This window comes from Pogona vitticeps, chromosome 8 (genome assembly GCF_051106095.1).
Source record: "Pogona vitticeps strain Pit_001003342236 chromosome 8, PviZW2.1, whole genome shotgun sequence".
In the NCBI taxonomy this organism is placed as follows: Eukaryota; Metazoa; Chordata; class Lepidosauria; order Squamata; family Agamidae; genus Pogona; species Pogona vitticeps.
In genome coordinates, this window is record NC_135790.1 from 16,860,150 (window position 1) to 16,884,883 (window position 24,734).

Here is a 24,734-nt window from a genome sequence, read left to right on the forward strand (position 1 = left end):
AGATGCTTGGAATGGCCCTAGTTATTTTAAAAGGAATTTTAATTTTAAAAAATCATACTTTGCATTGGTGCAGATGATTTTAAATGTTGAATGGTGAGAACTTTACTGATCCCTATTTTTGCACAAAATTGCACAGCTTGCACAACTGCACGCAACTGTACACAAACTAAGTAACTGCTGCTTTGTTTAGGAGTTTGAAGCACTGGGTGGGTTGCTTACGTCCTTTCTAACAATTGGGTGGTTGCTGAGTGTTTTGTCTTACTTCTCAAAGGGAAGGGACACTAAAGACGGTTTTGTACAAATTACAGAGAACACTTTGCTTCTCCCTCAGTTAGAGGTGAGAAATTTCACGGGAGTTAAAAATGCCTCATTGAGGTGTCTCATCACATCAGACAGCCTAATCAATCAAAATGAGGAATTTAGTGAGTATTCTTTCCACTCCTACATGGTAGCTATGGGGGCTGAGATGCAGCGTAGAAAGGCAGAGATCTGAGGTTTCCCATTTTACACTTCTCACCTATATAGCCTCACACCATTGTGGAGCAACTGGGTGTCCACACAATGTATCTTAGGATGCTGGCTTCAGTGTGCTTGGGGCAGGGGGAGGTGGGGAGATTTTCTTTTGTATACTGGAGATCTTAAATATGGATATTTCAATGGATGCATGTTGGACTGGATTTTTAACCCCAAATGGCCAGCACCCTGATTATCACATAGAACATGTTACAGTGGGGTCTTGACTTGAGAACTTAATCCGTATTGGAAGGCGGCTCTCAAGTCAAAAAGTTCTCAAGTCAAATCTGCATTTCCCATAGGAATGCATTGAAAACCATTTGATCCGTATCTGCTCTTTTCCGTCCATAGAAACTAATGGGAAGCTGCTATTCCGCCTTCGACCACTAGAGGGGGATATTTTGTTTCTTTTTTCCTTAGGTCAAGAAAGCTTCAGGGAAGGCAGGGAAAATACAGTCCAGGCAGTCCAGTACCAGGCGGTCCGAAGACTGTCTCCCAATCCACTCTCTAAACGCTGGGAGGAGTGAGGAAGCAGACAGGCACCCTTTTCACTGGCCAACAGTTAACTGAAAGTTCACATTTTGCACTTTCCCTGCCTCCCACGTGGGTTTTTTTTCAGTTCTTAACTCAAATCTAAGTACTTAAGTCAAGTCAATATTTTCCTATGAGAGCGGTTCTTAAGTCAAAATGTTCTTAACTCAAGCCGTTCTTAAGTCAAGACCCCACTGTATTCTGTATGATTCCTTCCATCAATTACTAAGTTCTATTCCTGGGGCCCTGCTTTTCCATGGGGCGTAGAATAATCTCTACAAGAAACAGCATCTTTTCTTTTGTAAAGTCCTGTTGCAGGATGCGCATCTGATCTAATTGGAGCGCCTTATCTTTACTGAGTTTTTTTTGGTGGGTGATCCAGTACACAACATTGCTTGGTTGTTATTTTAGTAGGGGTGCGGGTATTCATTAGTTTTTATATTCTGTAGAGTTCTTGGAGTCTTGCCACTAGCTACTTGACCCAAATGAACAGATCTGATGTATTCACTTAGTGCTAGGATGTATTTTGACTATGTATGGCAACATGCATAGGGTGAGGGAAAGGTGGAAAGGGGGTTAATCGCCTGCCCAAATGGGACAGAAAGAGGGGAAACAGGTCACAAAGTTCTATGTAAACATAAAGCTGGTTTTTCAGCGACATCTTGCTTCTAATATGGATGCAGGTAAAGGCACGTATAGAGGCACTGTAGGAAGAAGCAGTTTGCAACCTTCCAATGGTCAGAGCGCTATTCCTAAAGCACAGCCCTGTTGAGAATGTAGGTTGATTAACATTTTTTCAGGATATATTTTGGAAATATATGCTAGAAAGCATGCTCCTTCTTGGCTTTTTTAAGTCTGTAGGGGACAGCCAACTCTTCTAGAGTGGATGACAACAGAAGGGAGTGGCCGGGGGTGAGGGAACCTTGACAAGATGATTCAGGTTTTGACAAATTAATTGTTAGCGTGTTGTAGTGCATTCTGCGTGGAGTGTCCTAGATTCGAGCCACAGTGGTGTACATTTCTTTACCTATAACCTTTGGCAATTCTGGGCTTTAACTTCTTGTACATTGCTTTTTATGATGTGGAGCAGTTCGTGCAATGCATGATAAATAAATAAGTAGGACAGACTGTGTGTGCTCACGTCCCTTGGGTTTTCCTCCGTGTGTCTTTGGCCATTTTCATGCTTTGGCCTAGTGTGAGCAGCTAGAATTGGAGTTCTTGCAACCTTTTCTCTTTAATGAATGTTCCTGGAAATAATGCCACCATATGAAACCCTTTTAACATTCAGGATGATGGTGAGATCAAAGTTTAATCTGGGACACAGATGGGAAGGCTTTTTTTTTTAATGACCGCTCCCAAAATTCCATGCTGGTTGACAGTGGGAATAGCACCAGAATTATCCTGTTTCGCCAGTTCCGTACATCTACTTTGTAGAGGAGGGTGAGATCCCCTGCTCATGTTCCTCACCATTGGATTGGAAAAGGACACTGAGAATAAGATCTGACTTTCTCTTTCTCCTGATTTTAATCATCCCGAAAGCACTTTTAGCCCCTAAACTGTAACATGCTATTTCTCATCAGGGAGAGAGAAGACAAGATGCTGCTGAAACAGCTAAAATACCTTAATGGGATAATGGGTTACCTAGCAGAACACTCTGCAGGCAACAAATCATATTTTCAGCATTCGGATATATGTGCCGTATATATTTTGCATGCACTTTAACATTGTCTGTGAAGCGACACTTTCTCTTCCTTCCCGGGGCTGTTCCTAGCACTCTCAGTGCTAAAATTGGACCCTCCTGTGCGTGCGTTTAAAAAAGCATCGTGCTGGTTGCAATCTGTTCTAAAGATTTAATTGGTCCAATCCCCCCCCCTTCTTCGGCAAGGTGGAAGTGGAATGCGATTTATGCATGGAGCCTGAGCCGCAAACGTAGACTGTTGTAGAAGATTAGGTTTCTACTTCTTGCATACACAATGCAAGACTGTTATCTTGCAAGGGCTGTCCTGTCCGCAATTGAGTCTACACTTCCTGTTTAACCGGTCTTATTGTTAGGAGCTGGGCAGGCAACAAGTTACAAAAGGAATTTGTGGAACCAGGTTTTAAAGATTCTGGACATCCCTTTTATCCACAGAATTCTACAGCATCTCAGCATTCTGCTTAGGTCAAATTTTCATTCGCTCTGTGCTACCAACCTTTGCATCATGTGGCTTGCTCTTTCTTTACATTTGAAGTGGAACTCGTACTAGGAAAGGTATGGAGTTAGACAGGATGCAAAGTCCAGTGACAATGATCCATGTATTAGCATCAGAGCCTAGACAAGTTGCTTTCTTGGATTACAGCATCCACAGTTGCCCCCTCCCCAGCTAGTGTGGCCAAAAGGAGGTAGACGATGCATCCGCCAGAAACCTCCAAGCCGACAACCCTTCTCTAAAACAAGGTGACCCCCTCCTACCTTTTAGTTGAGCTACAACAATTGGAAAATAATTTTTCAAAAATGGTTGATGTGTTCCAGGACTCTAGATAATCCAAAATTGCCCAAGCCACTGTATACAGAGGCACAGGTAGCCAGACACGTGATCCAAATCTTTCCCTGCTGGTCCAGGTTAAGACAAGCTCAGGTTCTTTGCCATGTGCAAGAGACCTCCTAACAGTAGCAGAGCAATTACATATTGTTCTAACAGAATTGGCTGGTGGGTTGCTTCTTTTCTTCTCTCTCTTCTTCTTCTTCTTCTTCGACTTAGGGGCCTCTATCTTGACAAATAAGGTAGGGAATGCCCTGGGACTGAAATGGTCTGGTCTTCATAGTTTTCCATGGACTACATGAAATAAATCCAATGTGAATCAGCCCAGAATTGTCCCCCACCCCAAATCTATAATTTTTTTTCTTCTGCTGCTGCTGCAAGTTCTACTTTTTTCGTAATTGAATGCATTCATATCAATGTAGGCAGTTTGCTCATTTGAGCCAATGTGGAGAGTTTTGCAGCCGTTATGTTTAATACCATTCCAGTTAGCTGCAGCAGCAGTGAGAGAGGCAGGGAAGCCGGCTGCCCTTTGTATGCCTGGCATCTGGGTCTGCTTTTGTCTGGGTCTGCTTTCGTCTAACCCACTGGTTCTTAACCTTTGTTACTCAGATGTTTTTGGACTGCAACTCCCAGAAGCCTTCACCATCAGCTCTGGGCTGGGGTTTCTGGGAGTTGCAGTTCAAAAACACCTGAGTAACAAAGGTTAAAAACCACTGGCCTTCCCATCCAATTTGTTTGTTGCTTGTTTGTTGGCTTGCTTGCTTGCTTTGCTCACTGTCCTAGTGCTAAAGCACCTGATTAAACAAAAGGGTGAGGGAGGAATCAGAGAGGGAGAAAGTAGTTTTAAGGTAGCTCTGCTCAAATCATCCAAATTTGCAGGAAGAATGGTTACAGCAGAGCTACCTTAAAACTTTCTCCTGGCCCTCTGCTGACTCCCCGTTCTTTCCCTTCTGCCCCCCCCTTGGTCAACCAGCTGCCCTACCTCTAGGACAGCAAGCATTTAAAGGGGGTGGGGGAGAAACGAAAGAAGAGAAAGGAGGAAGGAAGATCTAGGCATCAGGTGTAGGGAGGAGAGGATTGAAATGGTTAACAAGAGGCAAAAAAGGTTGATTTCCTCCCCACTCTTAGCTGACTTCAACCTGGGGAAACCCAACTTCCCCGATGTGATTTTACAGTGGATCCATTTGCATTTTCCCCCTACTGTTTAGTCACACCCTAACTTGTCCTTTTGCAATCTGAAGTCCTAAAAGATAGTTTATTACATAAAGACATCTGTGCTAGCAGCGGGGAAAGCTCTCCACTGGATGTTGACCAACCGGGCAGTAGGGGGAGAATGGGAAGGTGCCAGGAGACTCCACCAGCCGTTCAAAGAATGATCAGGGACCACATGCAGCATGTGGCGCTCTGGCAGACCATGCATGATCTTAAAGAGTAAACTAAGCAGTCAGGGTGGTGTAGTATTTGAGATCGTTGGCCTAAGACTTGGGGTACCTGCATTGAAATCTCAATTCTCAGCTGTGAACCTCACTAAGTGATGTTCAGCCAGTCACACGCCCTTAGTCTGGCCTACCTCACAGTGTTGTTGTAAGGATAAAGTAAGGATGAAGATGGCCATATATGCCATCTTGAGTTTATTGGAGAAAAGGTAAAACATAACAGCAACAAATATATAAAGTATTGTTTATGAGCAATCCTAAAAAAACTTTATTCAACACAGATAAATGCATGTCTGAAAAGATATGACTAACTAACTTAAAAGCAATTTCCAGCATACCTAAATTGGGAGCAGATTTATTTCTTGCTACAAAATAGGCTCCACAACAACTAGCATGAACAATGGTCTCACAACAGCTACATTTACTTTTGACTCCAACACTCTATCCTTAGGCATCCTTCAGTCTCAAGAGACTAGGGTGCACGAAGCCTGGGTAAAATAATAATATGGAGGATAGGCTGTTACCCAACCAGCAAATCCCTCCTCTCCACGTCACTGAAATAGTCCACAGAAAAAGATCCAGTCCTTTTTCACAAACATACCAGATTGCAATTCTCAAAAGCCTACGCCAAACAAAATCTTTCTACACAGTGGTTCCCAACCTTGGGTAATCAAGGCGTTCTAGGGCTGCACCTCCTAGAAGCCTTCTCCACTAGCTGTGCCAGCCAGGATTTCTGGGAGTTGCAGTTCAGGAACACCTGAGTTACCTAAGGTTGGGAACCACCCGTCTACAGGATTCCACAAGACTCTTTGTTGCCCAAAGACATCACACAAAAAGGGGAGAAAATGGAGGAAAAGGGACGCAAGCTTACTTTCTGTGGAACGTGTCTTGACCTTGAATTCTTCCTTTCCTTTTGCTTTCTATGGAAAGGACGTTTTCACCCTTTGGCTTCTCCCTCACCCCCTTTCCTAGTCTGATAGCCCCATCCGCTCATTAGCCATGCCTGGAGAAGGCCTTTGCTTATCACCTGGGGCTGCCCTTTTGAATGGTATTTGAAAATGCAGAAGATCGGTGGATGATCAAGGCTAAGCAAACAAGAATATTCTGCTGGATATTCTTTGTGTTGCCTCGACTAAAGGAACTAAAGACTTACTTTTAAAATGAAAGAAAGAAAATGGAAGATTTTGAAAATCAGCAAGCAATATTCCCAAAGGCTTGCTGGTTTTCCTTTGATCTTTCATTGTCATTTTACTTCGGTTTGGAAGCAAGATCTTTGGATGCCACTGTTGGAATTGGTAACATAATGTTACAGTATGTTGTTCACTCCATCCACCCACCCATCCTCAATTCACCCACCCACCCACTGACAAGCCAACATTCAATGTTGGGCTTTTAAGTCTGCATGTCACCCCCTCTTACAGTTATCTGGTGGTGCCAATTTGGTTGAACCACCAGATATTATTATTACAACTCCAGAATCTATGACCAAACTCCATTGGAGCTTCTGGAAGTCATAGCCCAAAAACATGTTTCTAAGCTGTAAGTTGCATATGCAAATTCTCATAGTCTGAATATTGGAAAAACTAGGAAAAAGGATGGACACAAAAGTAAAAACTGCTGTTCTTGTTTTCTTTAGTAATGCTTTTCTTAACACTTTTTTTGGGAGAGGGTGGTATATATTTCAGAATGCTGCAACTTTTACAAGGAGCATATTCAAAGCACTACCCTGCTCACTCTTTTCCTACCTTTCTTCTCCACAACTGGCACTGGAAGAACTGTTTTCCACTAGTGTAAGTTCAACAATTTTGACAGCAATATGCTTGTCATTTTAAATATAGATACGGGGGAGAGAGAGAGGGACGGACGGACGGACGGACGGACGGACGGACAGACAGACAGACAGACAGACAGACAGACAGACAGACAGACAGACAGATAGATAGATAGATAGATAGATAGATAGATAGATAGATAGATAGATAGATAGATAGATAGATAGATAGATAGATAGATAGATAGATATGTATACTTGTCAAATACTTGAAGGGTTTATTCTTTTCTCTCTCTCTTTTGGTAGCTATTTTAAGAGGCATTTGAAAATCAAAGTGCCAACTAGCATGCACTGGACTGGACCATGTTTTGAATGTGTTTTCTGCATATTAACATCACACAGCTAGGAACGATTATATAAACCCATCTCCTCTTGGCAGATAACAATCACTCTTAACACCCTGCTATTTACAGCCCCCTTCCACACTCTCCTGGGTGGGCAAAAGTGTACATATGTGGAGCTGATAAAGCCTGGCTCAAGTTTTGATGGACAACATTGCTCTATCATTGTCGCGGAGGAGGTGGGCCGACATCAAGCGAAGTTGCCAATTCTAAGCCTGGCAGATAAGAGGCAGTCCAGTCATTCAATTCATCATCACAGAGACAAAGCAAGCAGAGCACAAAGGGCCTCCTTCTTGATGGGCTGATGATTCAAGAGAGACGGGAAAGAAAACACTAGTTCATCCAACACAGAATTAACGTATGGGATTCATTGTCATAAGACATGGTGCTGGCTACTTACCCAGCTAGCCTGTTAAAAGGATTAGACAAATTAATGGAAGTCTAAAACATCACGTTAATCACAATGCCAGTTTTAAGGAAGAAAATGAGACATACTAGCCTTAATTACCTTGGCACAATCCAGAACACAACTTCCATCATCCGCAGAATGGCCCCAGACCATTTATGGATGGTGGAAAAACCACAGTCGGCACACTTGTAAGGTACTGGGTTGGAGCAAGTGGGTGTAAAATATAGTAGTGAATTAAAGTTTTTGAGAATCGATCTTTACATCACCAAAACAGCATCACCCACGAAGAAAAGAAGGGTCATGGCCAGCTTGGGAGAATCTTAAAAGTTTCATGTGTGTTATGTGCTTTCAGGTCAGACTGACTTAGGGTAACCCTAAGTAAGTGAGATATTTAAGGGATTTTTTTTAAACCAACTCTACCCCTCCCCCCAGTGAGTTTCCATGGCCAAGCAGGGAATTTGAACTCAGGTCTCCTGAGTCCTAGTCCATCATTCTGTCCACTACACCACACTGGGTATCCCTGAAAGTTTGCAAAAGTGCAAAAGACAAATTAGAAGTGGGGGGAACTCAAGGGGAACCATCCACCCCACCTCAAAAGCAGCTCATGAAGGACTGTGCATGTTTAGTGGAGTTGGGATGTGAATCCCTGTGATGAGGAGGGAAAGTGCAGCAGGGAGGGAAAGGGATGGAGGAGACGACAGCTGAATGGGAACACGCTGTCTTCTGACATTTTGTTGTAGGTCCCATTTGTTATTCTCAACAATTAATGCTAGAGACAATGGGGGGCATGCAGGCTTCCAAAGAACATCGGACTGGTGGCACAATAGGATGGGGTTGCAGGACATTAATCTGAAACGACAGGAGAATAATTCTCTCCCTGTTGAAAGCAGTAGCCATCCTTCCTTACAAGACACAGCTCCCTATTTCAGAAGTGCGTATGTGTCGGGGGGGGGGATGACTCTAAAGCAGCAGAGGCTGATGAGTCCAGTTTTTATCCGCTATGGGTTTTAGTCCAAACCTTACCTAAAGTGTTGAACTCTCTCTCAATAGATTCAGTACCTTGGATAGTTCATGTAGAGCTCTTTTTGACCATGCAAAGCCACTGCCAGCACCATAGGCAATCAATAGTAATAATAATATTTGTCAAGGATGTTACAAGGTGGCTTTATGTGCTCACAACAAATCTGGCTTCCAAAAATAAAAGAATAAAGGAGACGAACAGCATTAGATGTTATTGAAAAGAGTTGCTTGGAGCCAAGTTTAGTTAGCTGAATTCAGTTCCCAGTGAACTAGATTTAGACTTTAGGTCTGTTGAAATCATGCTGGCCGAAGAAATTTTCAAGGTGTACTCCAAAAAAATAATAATAATAATTTGGACAAACATCTATCAAATCTGCTTTGATGTGAATTCCTGCGCTGAGCAGAAGGTTGGACTCAATGGCCTTATAGGCCCCTTCCAACTCCGTTTTTCTATGATTCTATGATTTTTCAGGCTTTGGGCAGATTGGCTTCTAATATTTAGGAACAACGACAGTTAAAAACCCTCTCCCTCCCTCCTTCGCTCCTTCTCTTTCTCTCTCTCTCTTTATGAAACAAGAAACTGGATTTGTGTACAAAAAGGCTAAAACTAAAAGTCAGCTCTGGAGCAAGGAGTGCAGAATCCTCAGCGGAGGAAATCAGAGATACACATTTGCTTGCCTTCATATGAGTCTGCAGAATTTATACCCCGTTCTAAAGTCTGAAAGACTCCAAGGGGCAAATGCTCCTTTCCAGGCATCTAAACCTCTCTATGCTACCTGTGTGAGACCTTCAGGCAAGCTGACAAAGCTGTGTTATCTCCCAGTTGATCCAATTACAAAACAAAAGCAAGTTTGCCAAATGTTGATTAAGATAAACTCATGTTATAGTAAAGGAAGAGTCTTCTCTCTCTCTCTCTCTCTCTCTTTAATGCTGGGCCTGAGAATGTTTGAAGTCTAGATGGTAGATCGTGGCACCTAGTAAAATCTCACACATACATGAGGTTTGCCCAGAAGTATAAAAGGAACAAGAGTACCTGATGGCTCTTCTAATATTTCTTCTTATTTAGTCTTTTCCTCCCCCTGCCCTTGCCCAACGAAGGGTTATGTCCAGAAACGCATTAGTTAAAACAATGGAAAACTGGAGTGCTGTTGTAAATAATGCATGCCACCTCCTTCAGCACCGTGTAAGCTTCACTCGTTTTCTTTTTCTTGTGCCCACGGACACCGTTGCAAGGGGGATTAAACCTGCTTCTGGCCCAGAGGTTGAGCAAGCAACCTGCTTTGGACCTCAACTCCCAGAATCCCCCCGCCAGCCCGGGCAGGCTGACAGAAAGGTTCTGAGCAGCTGGAAAAAAAGAGAGAGGAACTTTCCCCCCCCTCCTCCACCAATCCCCACCTTGGTTCTCACTTCATCGACCTACCAGTCCGTATCTTCGCCGTACTGGCCTGTGACAAACTTTTGGGAACTTGCCCACAGGGACCTATATATGGACGCACCGTCTGGTCTTCCTTCAGTAAATGAAAACCAGACGTTGTGCCCGATCCAAGTACAGGTTTGGCTAGTTACAGGAAGTGTTCTATTCCCACAGAGGCCCATCAGATGCCCATGGGAAGTTTGCGGTTGGTGGTGGCTGATGGGCATTGTGTTTGGTAGAGATGGGGGCTCAAGTTGCGGGACCTGCTGCCCAGTCAGACTTAAGTTGCAACGGTGACTTGACCGAGACTTGACTCCGGTGTTGTTTTTCTTTCAGTGACTCAGACTTGACTTGCAACTTAGGACTCACCCGCCTCTCCCTCTTTTTTTTCTGGGGAGAAAAGCTTGTTCACAATAGGGACTTGGGCTGTGGACTTGGGAGTCGGGACTTGGAATAAGAGACTTGGACTCAGACATGGGACTTGGAGCCAAAGACACATCAACATCCTTGATGGTTGGTGGGGCATTGGGCACAGCAACCAAAGATGGCAGCGTCTTCTGCTTCTGCAGGTGCATGATGGGAATTGGGAGAATGACATCCAAGAATGTTTTTTTTGTGTGGGTCAGGTCAGTTGCTCTCTGAGGTGTCCCACAACTATATGCAAAGCTTATTTTCAAGTTAAAAATAGAACACAAGCACACACCTTTTCAACCTTCAATGATAATAGAAAACCAGAAATGATAACAACTAGTCTTGCAATAAAAAATAGAATTGAACCTCTGGGCCACATCCCATAATGAAAGGTTTGCCATAATGCTAATGGAACAATAGCATCACTTGTTCCACTAAAAAAAAAAGAATATTTTGGTTAATTGTTCCACTATTGTTAATGGGTGCCTCTGCTAGATCTTATTGTTGTAAAAGTTATGTGCAATGTTAGTAGTAATAATAACTGTTAATGGGTTAATTCCAAGCTCTGGCACTGAGTGCTGATTCTAGGCCTCGTTACAGCTAACGGAGATTCACAGGAGTTAACGGCAGACAGGATCAGCTGAAGCTACATGGAGAGCTATCTTGAATGCCAGTAAGTAAGAACACTAGAAAAGGTCGTTGCTTTGCAGGAGATGTATTGCTTTTGTGGAAAGGTCAGCTGTCTGTAAGTATTTGTTTTTCAAAACTCACAAACAAGAGTTGCTAAGAGATGTCCCTTTGTCCTAAGAAACCAGAGTGTCTGAACATCCGTTGGCTCTTGTCTCCTGGTTCTTTCGACTCGTTTGACTCTTCTGTAGAATCGGCCTTTTCTCTTTTTCTTGCCATCGCTCTTAATAGCTCTGTGGCAACAAGTAGTGCAGCCACATAGACCATTATTCTCGCCTGTACATCTGCATGGCAGGAAAAAAGAAATGTCACCAGTTAAATTTCTTTCTGCTGAACGACCGCAGGACCCATTTCAGGGGAGGAAGACGGGAAGTCAGTGAAAAATCTTCCTCCTGAAGCATTCCAGGGTCTTGGTCAGGCTTTGTGTTGAGACAGGATATGACACAGATTGTTGTCGGGAAAGGACAGCTCAGGACATTTTGGTGCCTGAGGCAAAGTAGCAGTTACCTTAGTCAAGATGCGTAGCACCTGAAGCTTGGCAACTTATTTTGGAAAATGAGGGGGGAAATCTCACTGCCATATATATCATCCATAAAAATACAAGAGAAAAAAAATAACTATGCTGGTCTTGCATAACATCAAAAATCTGCTGCCTGAGGCAACTGTTTCACACTGTCTAATGACAGAGCCAGTCTTACGTCCAAACACCGAAAGGATCTACTTCAACGCTTGCCCTGAGTGTATTAACCATTCCTACCCTTCAACGGCTCCCATTGAGAAAATAAGCCTAAATTATATGTTCTCCAAACAACCAAACATCCCCAGAAGAGCAGCCCCTATTATGGAGACACAAAGGAGACCAGGGGCCTGGAACCCACAGGAGAGATGACCGTCAAGCCTGCCTTCCCTTCAAGCTCTGAAAACAAGGTGGTCACATGTCCGCTTTGAAGAAGGATGCTCCTCCATTTTAGGAACTGCCAAAGAAACCACCCCACCTTTGAAAGGTTTCTCCATGGAAGGGTTTTTGAGTCCAGATAGGATTTAAAGATAAAGAACCATAAAGAGGGACATCAGAGACTTTGAATCTATACATTCACGGTGAATAACTGGACACCAGATTCAGTGGGTCACTGTTTTCCTCGCTCCGATGAGATGCATTGGACCTCTGCTTAAATTATGAAAAGAGTTTCTCATTTTACTTCTGTCCATAAAAATTAGCATGTGCAATTCTATGTCTGTCAGTGTCCTTTTCGGCCCTCTTTTTCGGGCAATGCAGATCTCCCTTTTCTGCCTCAGTGGCCACCCTAATGGGAGAACCCCTTCTCTGCCCTGAGATCATAATCTAAAATTTGCTACAGGGGAGTCAGCAGAGGGTTGGAAAGGAGAATAAAGTTAGTGACAACAGTAAATGGTAGAATCCAGACCTTTTCCCTCCCAGGTGTTGCTTTTCATGTAACTTTTGACTTCTGATGACCCTATTTTTAGGGTTTTCAATGGCTGTGACATGTTCAAAGACTGCTTTATTAGTGCTGTCCCTCAGTGAGTTTCCACATTCAAGTGGGGATTTGAACTCAGGTCTCCTGAGTCCTAATCTGATGCTCTGTCCACTCTACCACTCTGGTTCTCTGTTTCTAAGCACCTGTTCATACCAGTCATAGAAAACTGTCATATATCAGACCCATATTTTCCTGCACTGCAGGGTCTCCAATAGACAGACCTTTTCCACCTTATATCACTTGACCCTTTCTCACCAAAGAGGCCAGGAATTCAGCCTAAACCTACTATCAAGCTGGTTTCAATATCAGCAAAAGGGTCAAAAGGAAATGTTAAAAAACATAGTGGAAAATTTTGAGTTTTCATTGACTTCATGCATGTTACTTTTTGGGGGGACTACAACTTCCCAAATCCCCAGTCACTATGGGATTCCAGGAACAATATTACCCAAAAGGAACTTTTCTGAACTCCAGCGTTTGCTCACTGAGGCTAATAAAATGTCCACTCTCTGAAGCGGTTTCTGTGAAATCATATGCCAACAAGACCATCGTTTATGTGCCAGAAGGCTCTTGATTTCTTGGAAGGAGATATACTGACAGTGAGCCACAGGTGACCTGTTTTCTGACTCCGTGTTCAATAATTAAGAGGATGGTTTCATTACCCATAATTACATTACAGAGACAGTGAACCCCCGACATCCTACCGGTTTTGTCTCATGGATAGTGTAAAGAGATAGCCTGCCCAGAATTTGCTAGCAAGACATCCGGCCTCTGGCTTGGCTTCTTTCTCCATTTGAAGGCCCACCTGTGCTTTCATGTCCTCTAATTGCAAGGTTCCCAATCAGCTCACGGAGCTCTTTGTCTAACGACCGTTTGCTCTGTAGCCATTAGCCGGTGATCGTGTGTCATTCTCTGCCACAGGAAGATTGGCATGCTAGCTTGCGCAGATCAAACCCCTCTTTTAAAAAACATGAATTGACCAGGAGAGTTTGTTTCTGGTCACTTGCCATTCCTACATTATAGGGCCATGCTAAGTTCTAGGAGGGGGGGTTGGAAGGAAGAAGGACTTTGGGCAAGATGCCCTAAGGAGATCACATCCTTCCATGTCCTTTTAAAAAATCAACGTGGCACAAAGGGGTCTCCTCCTCCACACTTTTATCCCCACAAGAACCCTCTGAGATCAGTCAAGCTGAGGAAAGAAAGGACTGACCCAGTGAATTTTCATGGCTACGTTGACCAAACTCCAGGAGGCAGTGGAAGACAGAAGGGCCTGGTCCATGGGGTCACGAAGAGTCGGACACGGCTTAACGACTAAACAACAAAAAGTTGGAAGTAGAAGCCAGATCTTTGTGGTTTGAGTCCAAAACTCTAACCTCTATGCCGCCATGGCTTGCCACCTCCTCCAAAGAAGGGGAAATTTGACCCTCTGTATGTTTGGGTCTTCAACTCCCATCCATCCCACCCATCAGGGCCAATGATCAAGGGGTGCGATAGTTGGAGAGGCAAAGAATCCCCACGCCTTGCTCTACGCCCAAGCTGTATCAGACCCCAGTGGAGCTGGCCTTCGCTCTCGCCTGCCTCTTATTTCTACTTACATGCTTGGAGACAGCGGACCAATAGTCATCCAAAGCAAATCATAGCAGCCACAGCAAGGCCAGGAGGGTTGGCGCAAATTGAGCCACAACAGGCTCCCAACAATACCTGCTCTGCATGTCTGTTCTTTTTTGGAGCCATTCTATGGCACTGATTGCTTGAATTAAAACCTGTATGATTTGGAGCAGCTTCTGCTGTCCAGATACATTGGGTTATATAACTCCTATTATCTGCGGCCTGCCGTGCCGCAGTAGCAGGGAATGATGGGGGTTATAATCTGACACTTTTGGATGAAATAGATTTAATGGATGGGAACTGCCATGTTAATGAGTCTAATTGTGGGGCTCAGTTAAGGTCTAGTTCACAACTGCTCTCTCCAGACCCACCCCTATGCAGCAACTGATCTGCCAACTCATGCCCAGTCCTGGAATGTGGGTCCAGTTTTACAAAGCATGCATGAGTAGGGGGAGAGAGAGAAAGAGAGAGCTGTGCAAAGTTTTGTTTTCTGCGAAGAAGTGGCCTGGTTTTGATCCCACTTAATGCAATACAATATGACGTTGCCATCTCTTAATTAGAGTTGCTGAAAACCAACCCAAATCCTATGGGGACCAGCGCTAACATTTCCTGGCTTAGCAAAGAGGATTGTAGGGAAATTCCAACCCAAGAAAGATTTGTTAAATTCTTCTCTTTCACTAACCAGATTCCTGTGTTCTTGACAGCTATGAGATTGTGTGCGACACACACAAACATACACGGGCAGATCTCCCCAGCCTGGTAATGCAATGAGAGAAGGATCCCCAAATGACATGTTCACAGATCTCCTTTGGTGCCCCCCCTTCCTTGAATGTACCCACTTTTTCTTTGTCACTGTTGTGGCTTCCCTTCCTTCAATTTTGCAATCTCCCTTGAATTAGAATGCACCTTAGGGCACGGCAAGGGACGTGGTGGCGCTGTGGGCTAAACCGCAGAAGCCTGTGCTGCAGGGTCAGAAGACCAAGCAGTCGTAAGATCGAATCCACGCGGCGGAGTGAGCGCCCGTCGCTTGTCCCAGCTCCCGCCAACCTAGCGGTTCGAAAGCATGCAAATGCAAGTAGATAAATAGGGACCACCTCAGTGGGACGGTAACAGCGTTCCGTGTCTAAGTCGCACTGGCCATGTGACCACGGAAGATGGTCTTTGGACAAAACGCTGGCTCTATGGGTTGGAAACAGGGATGAGCACCCCCCCCAGAGTCGGACACGACTGGACAAAAATTGTCAAGGGGAACCTTTACCTAGGGCACGGTAACACTATGAAAATGAATCAAGAGAGGAATTGGGGGGGGGTAATTGAAATTGGTTTAAAGTTGCATGGAAAACACATAGTTTTGGGGAAAACTTTTAAACTGTTTTCATACTGTGTTGTTTATTGGTCGAGGGGGCTACAGAGGCTTTAAGAGTCCTTGCAGTTGGGACTGTGCCCTGCACCCTCCCACCCTCACCCTGGCTGCCTCTCACAGTCACTACCCACTGCTGTTGTGGTGTTATTTTAAATAATTTTTAAAATGCTTTTTCTTTCTTGAAATCCGGCATAGCGGCTAGCCTAGCTCAGCAGCCCAATACATGCACACGGAGACAGACAAAGACACACACACACACATGGAGTGGAGAAGGAGAAGGTTTGAGGGAACCAGCAGTAAATTGGGTCTGTGGGGTTTGTCAAGCAACGGATGCCAGGATCATGGGTTTTGGGCTGCAGGAAACCCTTGCAGTCTGATCTGAAGTGGGAGGCAGCAGAGAGAGAAAGGTTGGACGGGAGAAAGAGCTCCCTTTCCTGCAAGCCTAGAAGCTGCTGATCTTCGTCAATTTCTCTGGTCAGTTTCTCTTGCCAGCCCTGACTACCAGTTCCCTCTCCTTCTTCATGTTGGCAGGTGTGCACACACAAGCACACACACACACATGCAGCAGCAGGTAGTGGCTATGACAGGCAGCCAACGTGAGACAAGAGGGAAGGCACATGGATGAGAGGCAAAGAGAAACTGACCAGAGAAATATGATCAGCAGCTTCTAGGCTCGTGAAGGAGGGAGCGGCTGGCTCTCTTTTCAGATCAGAGGTTTCCCGCAGCCGAGAACTTGTGATGCTGGCATCCATTACTTGCCAAACCCCACAGACAGGGGCATTCATGCATGCCAAAAAAACCCCCATTCAAAATAAACCAAGTTCACAAGTGAATTAAAATAAGTGACCCTCTTGTGGCCAAATCATCATCATCATCATCTTAAAACTGCAGAGTTGGAAGGGACTCTATGGATCATTGACACCAGCCCTTTAAGGAGGCACAGTGAGAATTGAACTCTCAAACTCTAGATCTGCAGCCAGTTGCCTAAACCACTGGAATATCCAGCAGTTCACTTCTGGATATACTGTACCTTGCTTCCCAATGAAAAAGACACACTTCCTGAACAAACAAAATCCACGATTCCCTGTGCATCGTGTAGCCTACATCTTTTGGATTGATTTGAAACATTCTAAACTCAATTCAAAACCAGTTTTTCCCCTATGAGTAATCCACTCAAGAGGGGAAAGCAGTGACTGAGGGGCCTGCATTGCCTGCTGAGCCCCCTGTTTCTGATTGCTAGGCAGCTGTCAAGCACCGGAGAAAGGGGTTGGCATTCTCAGGCCTCTGTAAAGGCCCTGTCTTCCATCACAGACCCATGATCAACTGATGAAGGTGGCCCTGTGACCATAGATAGGTGTCATAGACTTCTTTAGACCTAATGCAAGCTCTTGCTGAGATCCTCTGTTCACTCTCAGAAGGTTCCTGCTTCTCATACCAGTCCGTACATCTGTAGAGTGGCCACACGTCCTCCTTTTGAAAGAGTGCAGCAGTCCTCCTTTTGAAGGCGTTCCCCATTGGAAGGGTTCTCCGGTCCAAATCCGACTTAAAGATAAAGAAGAGCAGGGAAGAGATCAAGGTCCTCCAAGTTGCCCGTCCCTAGTGAGCATCGCCTGGGCAGCTAACTCGGAAGGGATTCAGGTCTCCTAGTCAAGTGTCTCCCCCCCCCACCCGCCACGAGAAGCTTTGTAATCCTGTTTAAATCACAAAAGTCACTTCCGGGCTTGCATCTGTACATGTAAATAAACATATGCCATTTTATACCAATCCCTGTCCTCCTCTCTCTCTTTTTGGTTATGTGTAGGTGGCCATCCTATCACCTACCCTCTTGTAGCAATGGCACAGCAAGTAGAGGAGGGAGAACTCACTGTTCATCTTGTCCCCACCCCACCCCTCTCTCAAGTGATGCAGACAGCACCAGAGGGAGAAGCGAGGCGAGCAGCAAGTGTGGGCAAAAGGAAGCAGACACATGCAAGAAAGCAGGGCACCAGGAGCGTTCCCCAAACCTGGCATGTCCACCATCTGTCCTGTATTGTTCGTGTTAGACTAAACCCATTGATTCATTTCCCCCCCATGAGCTTTCCTCCAAGACTGTATGTCAGACTATACATTACAGATAACACACACACACCCTTAGCTGAACTCATTGTCATTTTTCCAGAGAAGTAATTCCAGCAGAACTTCCAGCATTTGAAAACTCAAACAAAGGCTGAGTTAACGCCCACAAGACCAGCTACAAGATTGAACAAGGTAACGGGCAAACTACGGGAGGTGTGGAAGACTTCGGCCATGACAGGCAGATGCTTCCAACTGTTAAGACCTTTTCTATTCTTTTGATTTAACAAAGTGCTCTCTTGTCATTTAGAGTTTGGCCCTGGGAGTCAAGGAGGTCCACAGTAAGATTAAAACCAGCTACAAATCAAAACATTTTCAAACAGCACTAAAATACAATTGAGCCCATTATAGTATTAAAATACTATTGAATTTAAAAGTAGTGTAAAAATATACTGATAAACCGTACAGTGCCTGCACCTCAAGGACCCCTTTCTGGTCCATCGGTCAGTTGCCAAAGACTGCTTGGGGAAAAAAAATTTTTTTCCTACCACCAGATGGACAATAAAAAAGAGAAGAAAGTTCCACAACCCTCGGAGAACCACGCGACCATACAGTATATTGCTTTTTGCTAATTTTTACATAACTAATATACCAACTGAGACACCAAGACAATTCCTTCCTCTTCTGGATAAAGTTACATTAGAAAAAGACCGTTCTATGACCGTTCAATTTAACTATGACATGCTTTCTACAGTTCAAAGCAGACCGCTTTGTAGGGCTGAAATGTAATATCTTACATCCCTCCAACCACTTAGCTTCTTTGGCCCCAAATGCAAGATCTGGAAGAAGCAACAAACCTAGGATTGCACACTAACAAATATCCACATCCTTCAAAGAACAGAACATGGAGGGAATCATAATGTGTGGGGAGTGGCTGTGAATGGCTTACAGAATAGCCTGCCGTTCTTAACTTTGAATATCCCCCAGATGGTGGGGAACACAGCAAAGGCAATTAAGACAGGTGTGACGATTCAACTCATTAAAGCAGCCTTCCCCAACCCAATGCCATCCGTATGGTGTTGTACTACAGACCCCATCATCCTCGGCCAGCATGAATGCTGGCTCGGAATGATGGGAGTTGTCAGCCAATGCCATCTGGAAGGCACCCAGGTTTTGAAGGCTTGAAAGTGAAATGACACGAGAGGGCAAATGTCTCAAAAGATGTACACCTCTCAACCAGACTCAAACTTCGGCTGCTTTGGCCGTTTAAAAGAGCAGATCTGCTTAAGAGTTCTGAGATGCCGAAGTTCAGTATTTTAGTGAGTTTTTCTTAAAGGTGGTGTTGGGGATTAGAACCCTCCATCCTTGCTTCTTGTAGAATCTGTTGCCCGTTTCTCCTCCTCAGCCCTTTCACACAAATACATTGTTTTCTTTCCTCTCTTTTTCTCCCCCGTGTAGGTACAAGAATAAGCAGCAACACCCACACAGAAACCAACAGTTCTGCTGATCCTATTATTTCCCGCTCAGCGTTCCGGCAATAAGAAATCACGGTGCCATACAGAGAAGCCGACAGGGGGGAGAATGAGGAAAGCAGCCTCTTTTTAAAACAAAAAATGATAAAATGAAATGAAAAATCAACCCGCATCTCATTGAGAGTCCAGCAGACTCCCAAGACCGGTGATGCTTTAATCTCTTCTGACTCAAAACCATGTGCAAGATGCCACAGAGTTCAATCCAAAGAGCCCTGGTTATATCACCTTCCTGCCCCTGACCCCAAATTGGGATGTCTTAGAGGGTGAAGAAAGTATGGGAGTGTCTTCTTCTCCCCTGCCCCACATCAATGAGGGAGTAGAGTGAAAGAATGCCTCACGCCCATGCCGTCCCTTGAAATCACAGGCTGCCCACATAATATTTCAGAAATAAAAGCAACTGCACCAAAGCAATCCACACGTCGACACCCCCCCTGTTCATGTCTTCCACATAGAATTAGAAAGCAGTTTGTATGTTTTAGAAAAGTCCAGGCATATACGTACATTACAGCAGTCCATCCTGGGTGGGCAACAGCAGGTGGTTACACGCTGGGAAGTAAGGGATCGGCTTTTCTGCTCCACTTAATGAGAACTTGCTGCCTGCCTTCCTGCCTTTGGATCAGCTTTTGTTTTTTCTCCAGGTGCTGAAGCTGAGCGGTGCGCCTTGGCCGACTTAACCCAGTTCTTCTCGACTGGGGAGAACCGATCAGCCCGACTTGAGGAGCTGCTCTTCCTCGGGTGCTTTTAATTTCTCTCTCTCTCTCTCTCTTGCTCACGCCAGCTTATTTCACAGCAACTCCCCTTGCTTCTAACGAACACCCTTTCAAGGCTTAAAGAGACAGGCAGCTTGGCACTGGGAGTGGGCTGTGCCATAGAAAGAGAATGCCAGCAAGAGAAGGCTGTGGCCCCCCACGGAATGGCCACTTCTATGGGCCTCTGTCTTTAGAGTGCGTGTGTATGCCGACGTTACTGTGACTTGTCACCCTCAGGTTGTGGAAACTCAAGCACTCAGAGATTTTTTGGAAAAAAAAGAAGAAGTCCGGGACAGATTAAAAGGAGCCAATGTGGATGCTGGACTGAGGTTTGGGAGAATCAGGTTCTAATCCTCTTTGAGCAATTACAGTGGTGCCTCGCTAGACAGTTACCCCGCATGACACTTTTTCCGCTAGACATTGGCTTTTTGCGATCGCTATAGTGATTCGCAAAACAGTGATTCCTATGGGGGAATTTCGCTGGACAATGTTTGGTCCCTGCTTCGCAAACCGATTTTCGCTAGATGATGATTTTGACAGCTCCCTCCGCACTCGCAAACAGGTGTTTTCGGGACCTAAGCTTCGTAAGACAGCGATTTAAACAGGTGATCGGCAGTTCGCAAAGCAGCTTTCCTATTGCCAATATTCGCTAGACAATGACAATTCTTCCCCATTGGAATGCATTAAACAGGTTTCAATGCATTCCAATGGGGAAATGCTTTTCGCTAGACGATTTCGCTAAACAGCGATTTCAGTGGAACGGATTATCATCGTCTAGCGAGGCACCACTGTAAATGCCGTGTTTCTCCTTTACCAGTCACTCTCTTCCAGCCTGGTCTACCTCAAAGGGTTGTTGAGAGGAGGTGAGCCATGTACACGGAATCATCCACAGAACGGTGGGGTAGAAGCGTAACGAATGGCAACAGTATTAAAAGGGAGGCTTTTGGAGACTCTCCAGCCCCCTCATCAGAGAGGTGAGGCCAAACCCATGGACCCCTTTCTTTCTTGGAAGTGTTTGGACACTCCTCTGACATGCATGGATGGTGGTTGTGCATTTCCTGCATCCGCAGGATGTGAGCTTTGGGAGACCCTTCTGATTCTACAGAAGGGCTTACAATTCCATGACTCTACTGTTCCTCAAGTACCCTTACTAGCTATATTGGGGTCAAAAGATGGTCTGGATCTTGGTCTCTTGCTATGACCTTGCTGAAGCTGAGAAAAAGAATGCACTTGTTAACTCCAGGAATGGAGTTAACAACTGGATCCTTCAGTCTATTCAGCTTGATCTAATTATAAACGGGCATATTGTTTCCGTATTCTTTTTCTCTTTCTTGAAACAGTGTCTGATGAATATTGTCACTTTGCTCTGTTCTATACATGTAGCACATATGTTCCTGAATGAATGCAATTCAGTCAGGGTATTTACATGAACAGTATAATTAGTGTAAGAAACCAGTTGCATTTAGTACATTTTAGAATTTAACTATATGTTGACTTAATTGAAAATCAGATTTCCCCCCCCCCCCTTTACACAAAAAAGAGAGAGAAAGACAGAAAGGGAGAGGATATCGTACATTCGTCGTTGCAGGTTTTTCAGGCTTTTTGGCCGTGTTCTGGAGGTTTTTCTTCCTAACGTTATGCCAGTCTCTGTGGCCGGCATCTTCAGAGGACAGGAGCCAGAATTCTGTCCCATATCTTACATTGCTTTGATCTTCATCATAGAAGAAAAAGTGGATTATAAATGTTGTTGTGTAATTAATGGCGGCACAGATGTTCTTTATGGACTAAAGCCTACCTCTCCAAATACATACACACAAGGGCATAGGCTAGAGGTTGTTCAACTATAGATCACAGAAGCCCTAGTCAGTATAACCAGTGGTAAGGAATGCAGGACACTGGGATCCAGCAGCAACCGGAGGGCCACCCCGATCATTAGGCAGACTGAAGTCACTGCAATCTCCAGCAGAGAATAAGAGGGGACCACTGACAATCTCCCTGCCCTGAATTCTGAATTCACCCCATGCAAGAATCACTGTCTCACATCTTTTAAACTCACATATTGTCTCTTGAGTGCTGTTAAGGAGACTGCCTTATTGTCAGGGTTGAAGGAAGAGTTAGCTGCCAGTCCAGGTTGTTTCTCTGACTACATCTGGAAAGGGAAAGGATTTTCTGAGTGTCTTAGGCTGAAGCTATCAGCCACCCTAATTTAAGAGGACAACAGTGAAGAGTGCAGCCATGAAATGAAAAAGGTAACAATCTGTGCACCTTTTTCTACACAAACTGCAAGCGCTTGCAAGATAAGTACATCTCTGCTCATCAAGGAGAGGGATATTTCTTCCTTCTACTCAAAATGTCTTGTGGATCTCAGTCCTGTATATGGATACTCTCCAGAAAGCAAACCCACTGTATCCGATGGCATATATTTCTACAGTCCCAGGCACAGGGCTGTCTGGTTAGCAATGCGACCTGTATAAAGTAATACCTCCCAAAGGGGAAGGTTTATTGGCTCACAATCCTCAGCTCCAAGCAAAGAGTTGGACAGGACTGGCAGCAAGACATCGTTGGGTGGCCATGCTCCCATTGTAATGTGCCCGCTGCGCATCCCTGCTGGTCCCAAAGCATCCTTTCCTATAGATATTTCTTACATGGTGGCAATCCTTGGGGACCCCCCAAGAATGCTAATATCTCCCTGGCAGTGCTTTTTTTGATTGCATCGGCTATGTGAATCAAGAAAATGATTTTTTTTAAAAAAAGAAAATCAATATACAAAAAGGTTGGGCCTTCTTTGGCCCTCTAAATCTTTTTAATTGCAAATCCTTGCATTGGCTCAGGCTTCTGGGAACCAAAGTATAAAATATCTGGGAGGATCAGAAGTTCTCTACCCTTGGTAGAGACCCTGGTATAAATGATGTTACTCCATGCCCATCAGCTCTCTGGCATGGCCGCTTGCTAGAGGCAAGAGATTTGGCAATGGGATGAGTTTTCACCCAGTTAAAGAAATCTTCATTGATTGGTCACATGATTGTATTGGTTAATTGATTACAAGGTCTATGCGAGCATGATCTAAGAAAGAAGGGTTTGAAAAGGCAAATTCCTTCAGGCTCCTCAAAGGTGTGCAATGCGTTCGTTCCATCCTTGAGATAAGCTCGTTTTCCCCTCCACCACCACAAAAAGTAATGAGCTAGCTCAAGGGACATGGTGGCGCTGCGGGCTAAACCGCAGAAGCCTGTGCTGCAGGGTCAGAAGACCAAGCAGTCGTAAGATCGAATCCATGCGACGGAGTGAGCGTCCGTCGCTTGTCCCAGCTCCCGCCAACCTAGCGATTCGAAAGCATGCAAATGCAAGTAGATAAATAGGGACCACCTCGGTGGGAAGGTAACAGCGTTCCATGTCTAAGTCGCATTGGCCATGTGACCACGGAAGATTGTCTTCAGACAAACGCTGGCTCTATGGCTTGGAAACGGGGATGAGCCCTAGAGTCGAACATGACTGGACAAAAATTGTCAAGGGGAACCTTTACCTTTAGCTCATTGCAGAGCTAGAGTTTGCAAGCTCGATACCCCATAGCGCCTCCTGTGAGTAAAGCCAGCCTGTGTAGCCTTGGGCAAGCTGCACAATCCCAGGGCACCCCCCCCAGAAGAAAGGAATGGTTAAAACACTTCAGAATATTCTCTACCTGGAAAACCCTGAAGAGTGTTGCCATACATCAGAACTAACTTGACAGCACATAATGATGATGATGGTGAAAATTTGTTTTGAGCAGGAAACCACCCCTCACTTAGAATGACTCCTAGAACAGGTATTCAGTGTGACCGAGAAAAGGAAAAGGGACTTTTCTGAAGTTGGTTGTTGCCACCTGCAATTTTTATAGATATATTTCTATCCAAACTGAAAATACTAAAAACAACATTTGAAAACAAACATATTGCCAAATTATTAATGATTTTTTGGTCAGTTGAAAGACATTTCTATTCATTAATCAAAGCAACTACAGTGGGGTCTCTACTTAAGAACTTAATCCGTATTGGAAGGTGGTTCTCAAGTGGAAAAGTTCTTATGTAGAATCTGCATTTCCCATAGGAATGCATTGAAAACCATTTAATCCGTATCTGCTCTTTTCCGTCCATAGAAACTAATGGGAAGCTGCTATTCCGCGTTTTACCACTAGAGGGGGATTTTTTTCTTTTTTTTCCCTTAGGTCAGGGAACAGTGTTAAAAGCACTTCTGATGAAGCTAATTTTGAAGCAATGGACTGAAAACCAATTAATCCGTTCTGGCTGTTTTTTTTATGTAGAGGTGCGTTCGTACATTGAAGCATTAGTTCCCATAGGAACTAATGCAAAGCTGGTTAATACGTACTCTACCACTAGGGGGAGAACTTTTTTTTAACCTAAGATGACCTAAGGTTAAAAAAAGAGCAGGAAAGTTTTTTTTTCCTGCTCTTATCTGGATTTTTGTTCTCAAGTAGAAGCAAAATTTAGCAAATGGAGCTGTTCTTAAGTGGAATTGTTCTTAAGTAGGGACGTTCTTAAGTAGAGACCCCACTGTAATTAATAGGTTACATGGTATAGCCCTTGTAAAAAGTAGTGCTACTGTAAGTACATGGCAAATGATCAGTTACTTGTTGAAATCAGACAGAGACCAAACGAGTATGTTTTTCCTTGGAACTTCTTGTTCCAAAAAAAAAGTTCATAGTACAATTCCATTAGGGATAAACTTTACTCCTTTTATGGTATGTCACATATAAATTATTTTTATAGTTACTCCGTGTGTGTAGATATAGGAATATATTGGTACTGTGCTTATGTTTTCCCGTGGCTGC

At 44.4% G+C, this 24,734-nt stretch overlaps 1 protein-coding gene across 1 annotated transcript in view; it reads right to left on the reverse strand.

The window, feature by feature from the left end:
* NRGN (neurogranin) overlaps nucleotides 1-20,170 on the reverse strand; it is a 49,617-nt gene extending 29,447 nt beyond the window's left edge. Inside the window, exon 1 of the mRNA XM_020811544.3 lies at nucleotides 19,665-20,170. Within this exon, the coding sequence (XP_020667203.1) occupies nucleotides 19,665-19,679 (15 nt within the window). The 5' untranslated portion in view covers nucleotides 19,680-20,170. The remainder of the gene's footprint in view (nucleotides 1-19,664) is intronic.
* Between the last annotated feature and the right edge of the window lie 4,564 nt (nucleotides 20,171-24,734).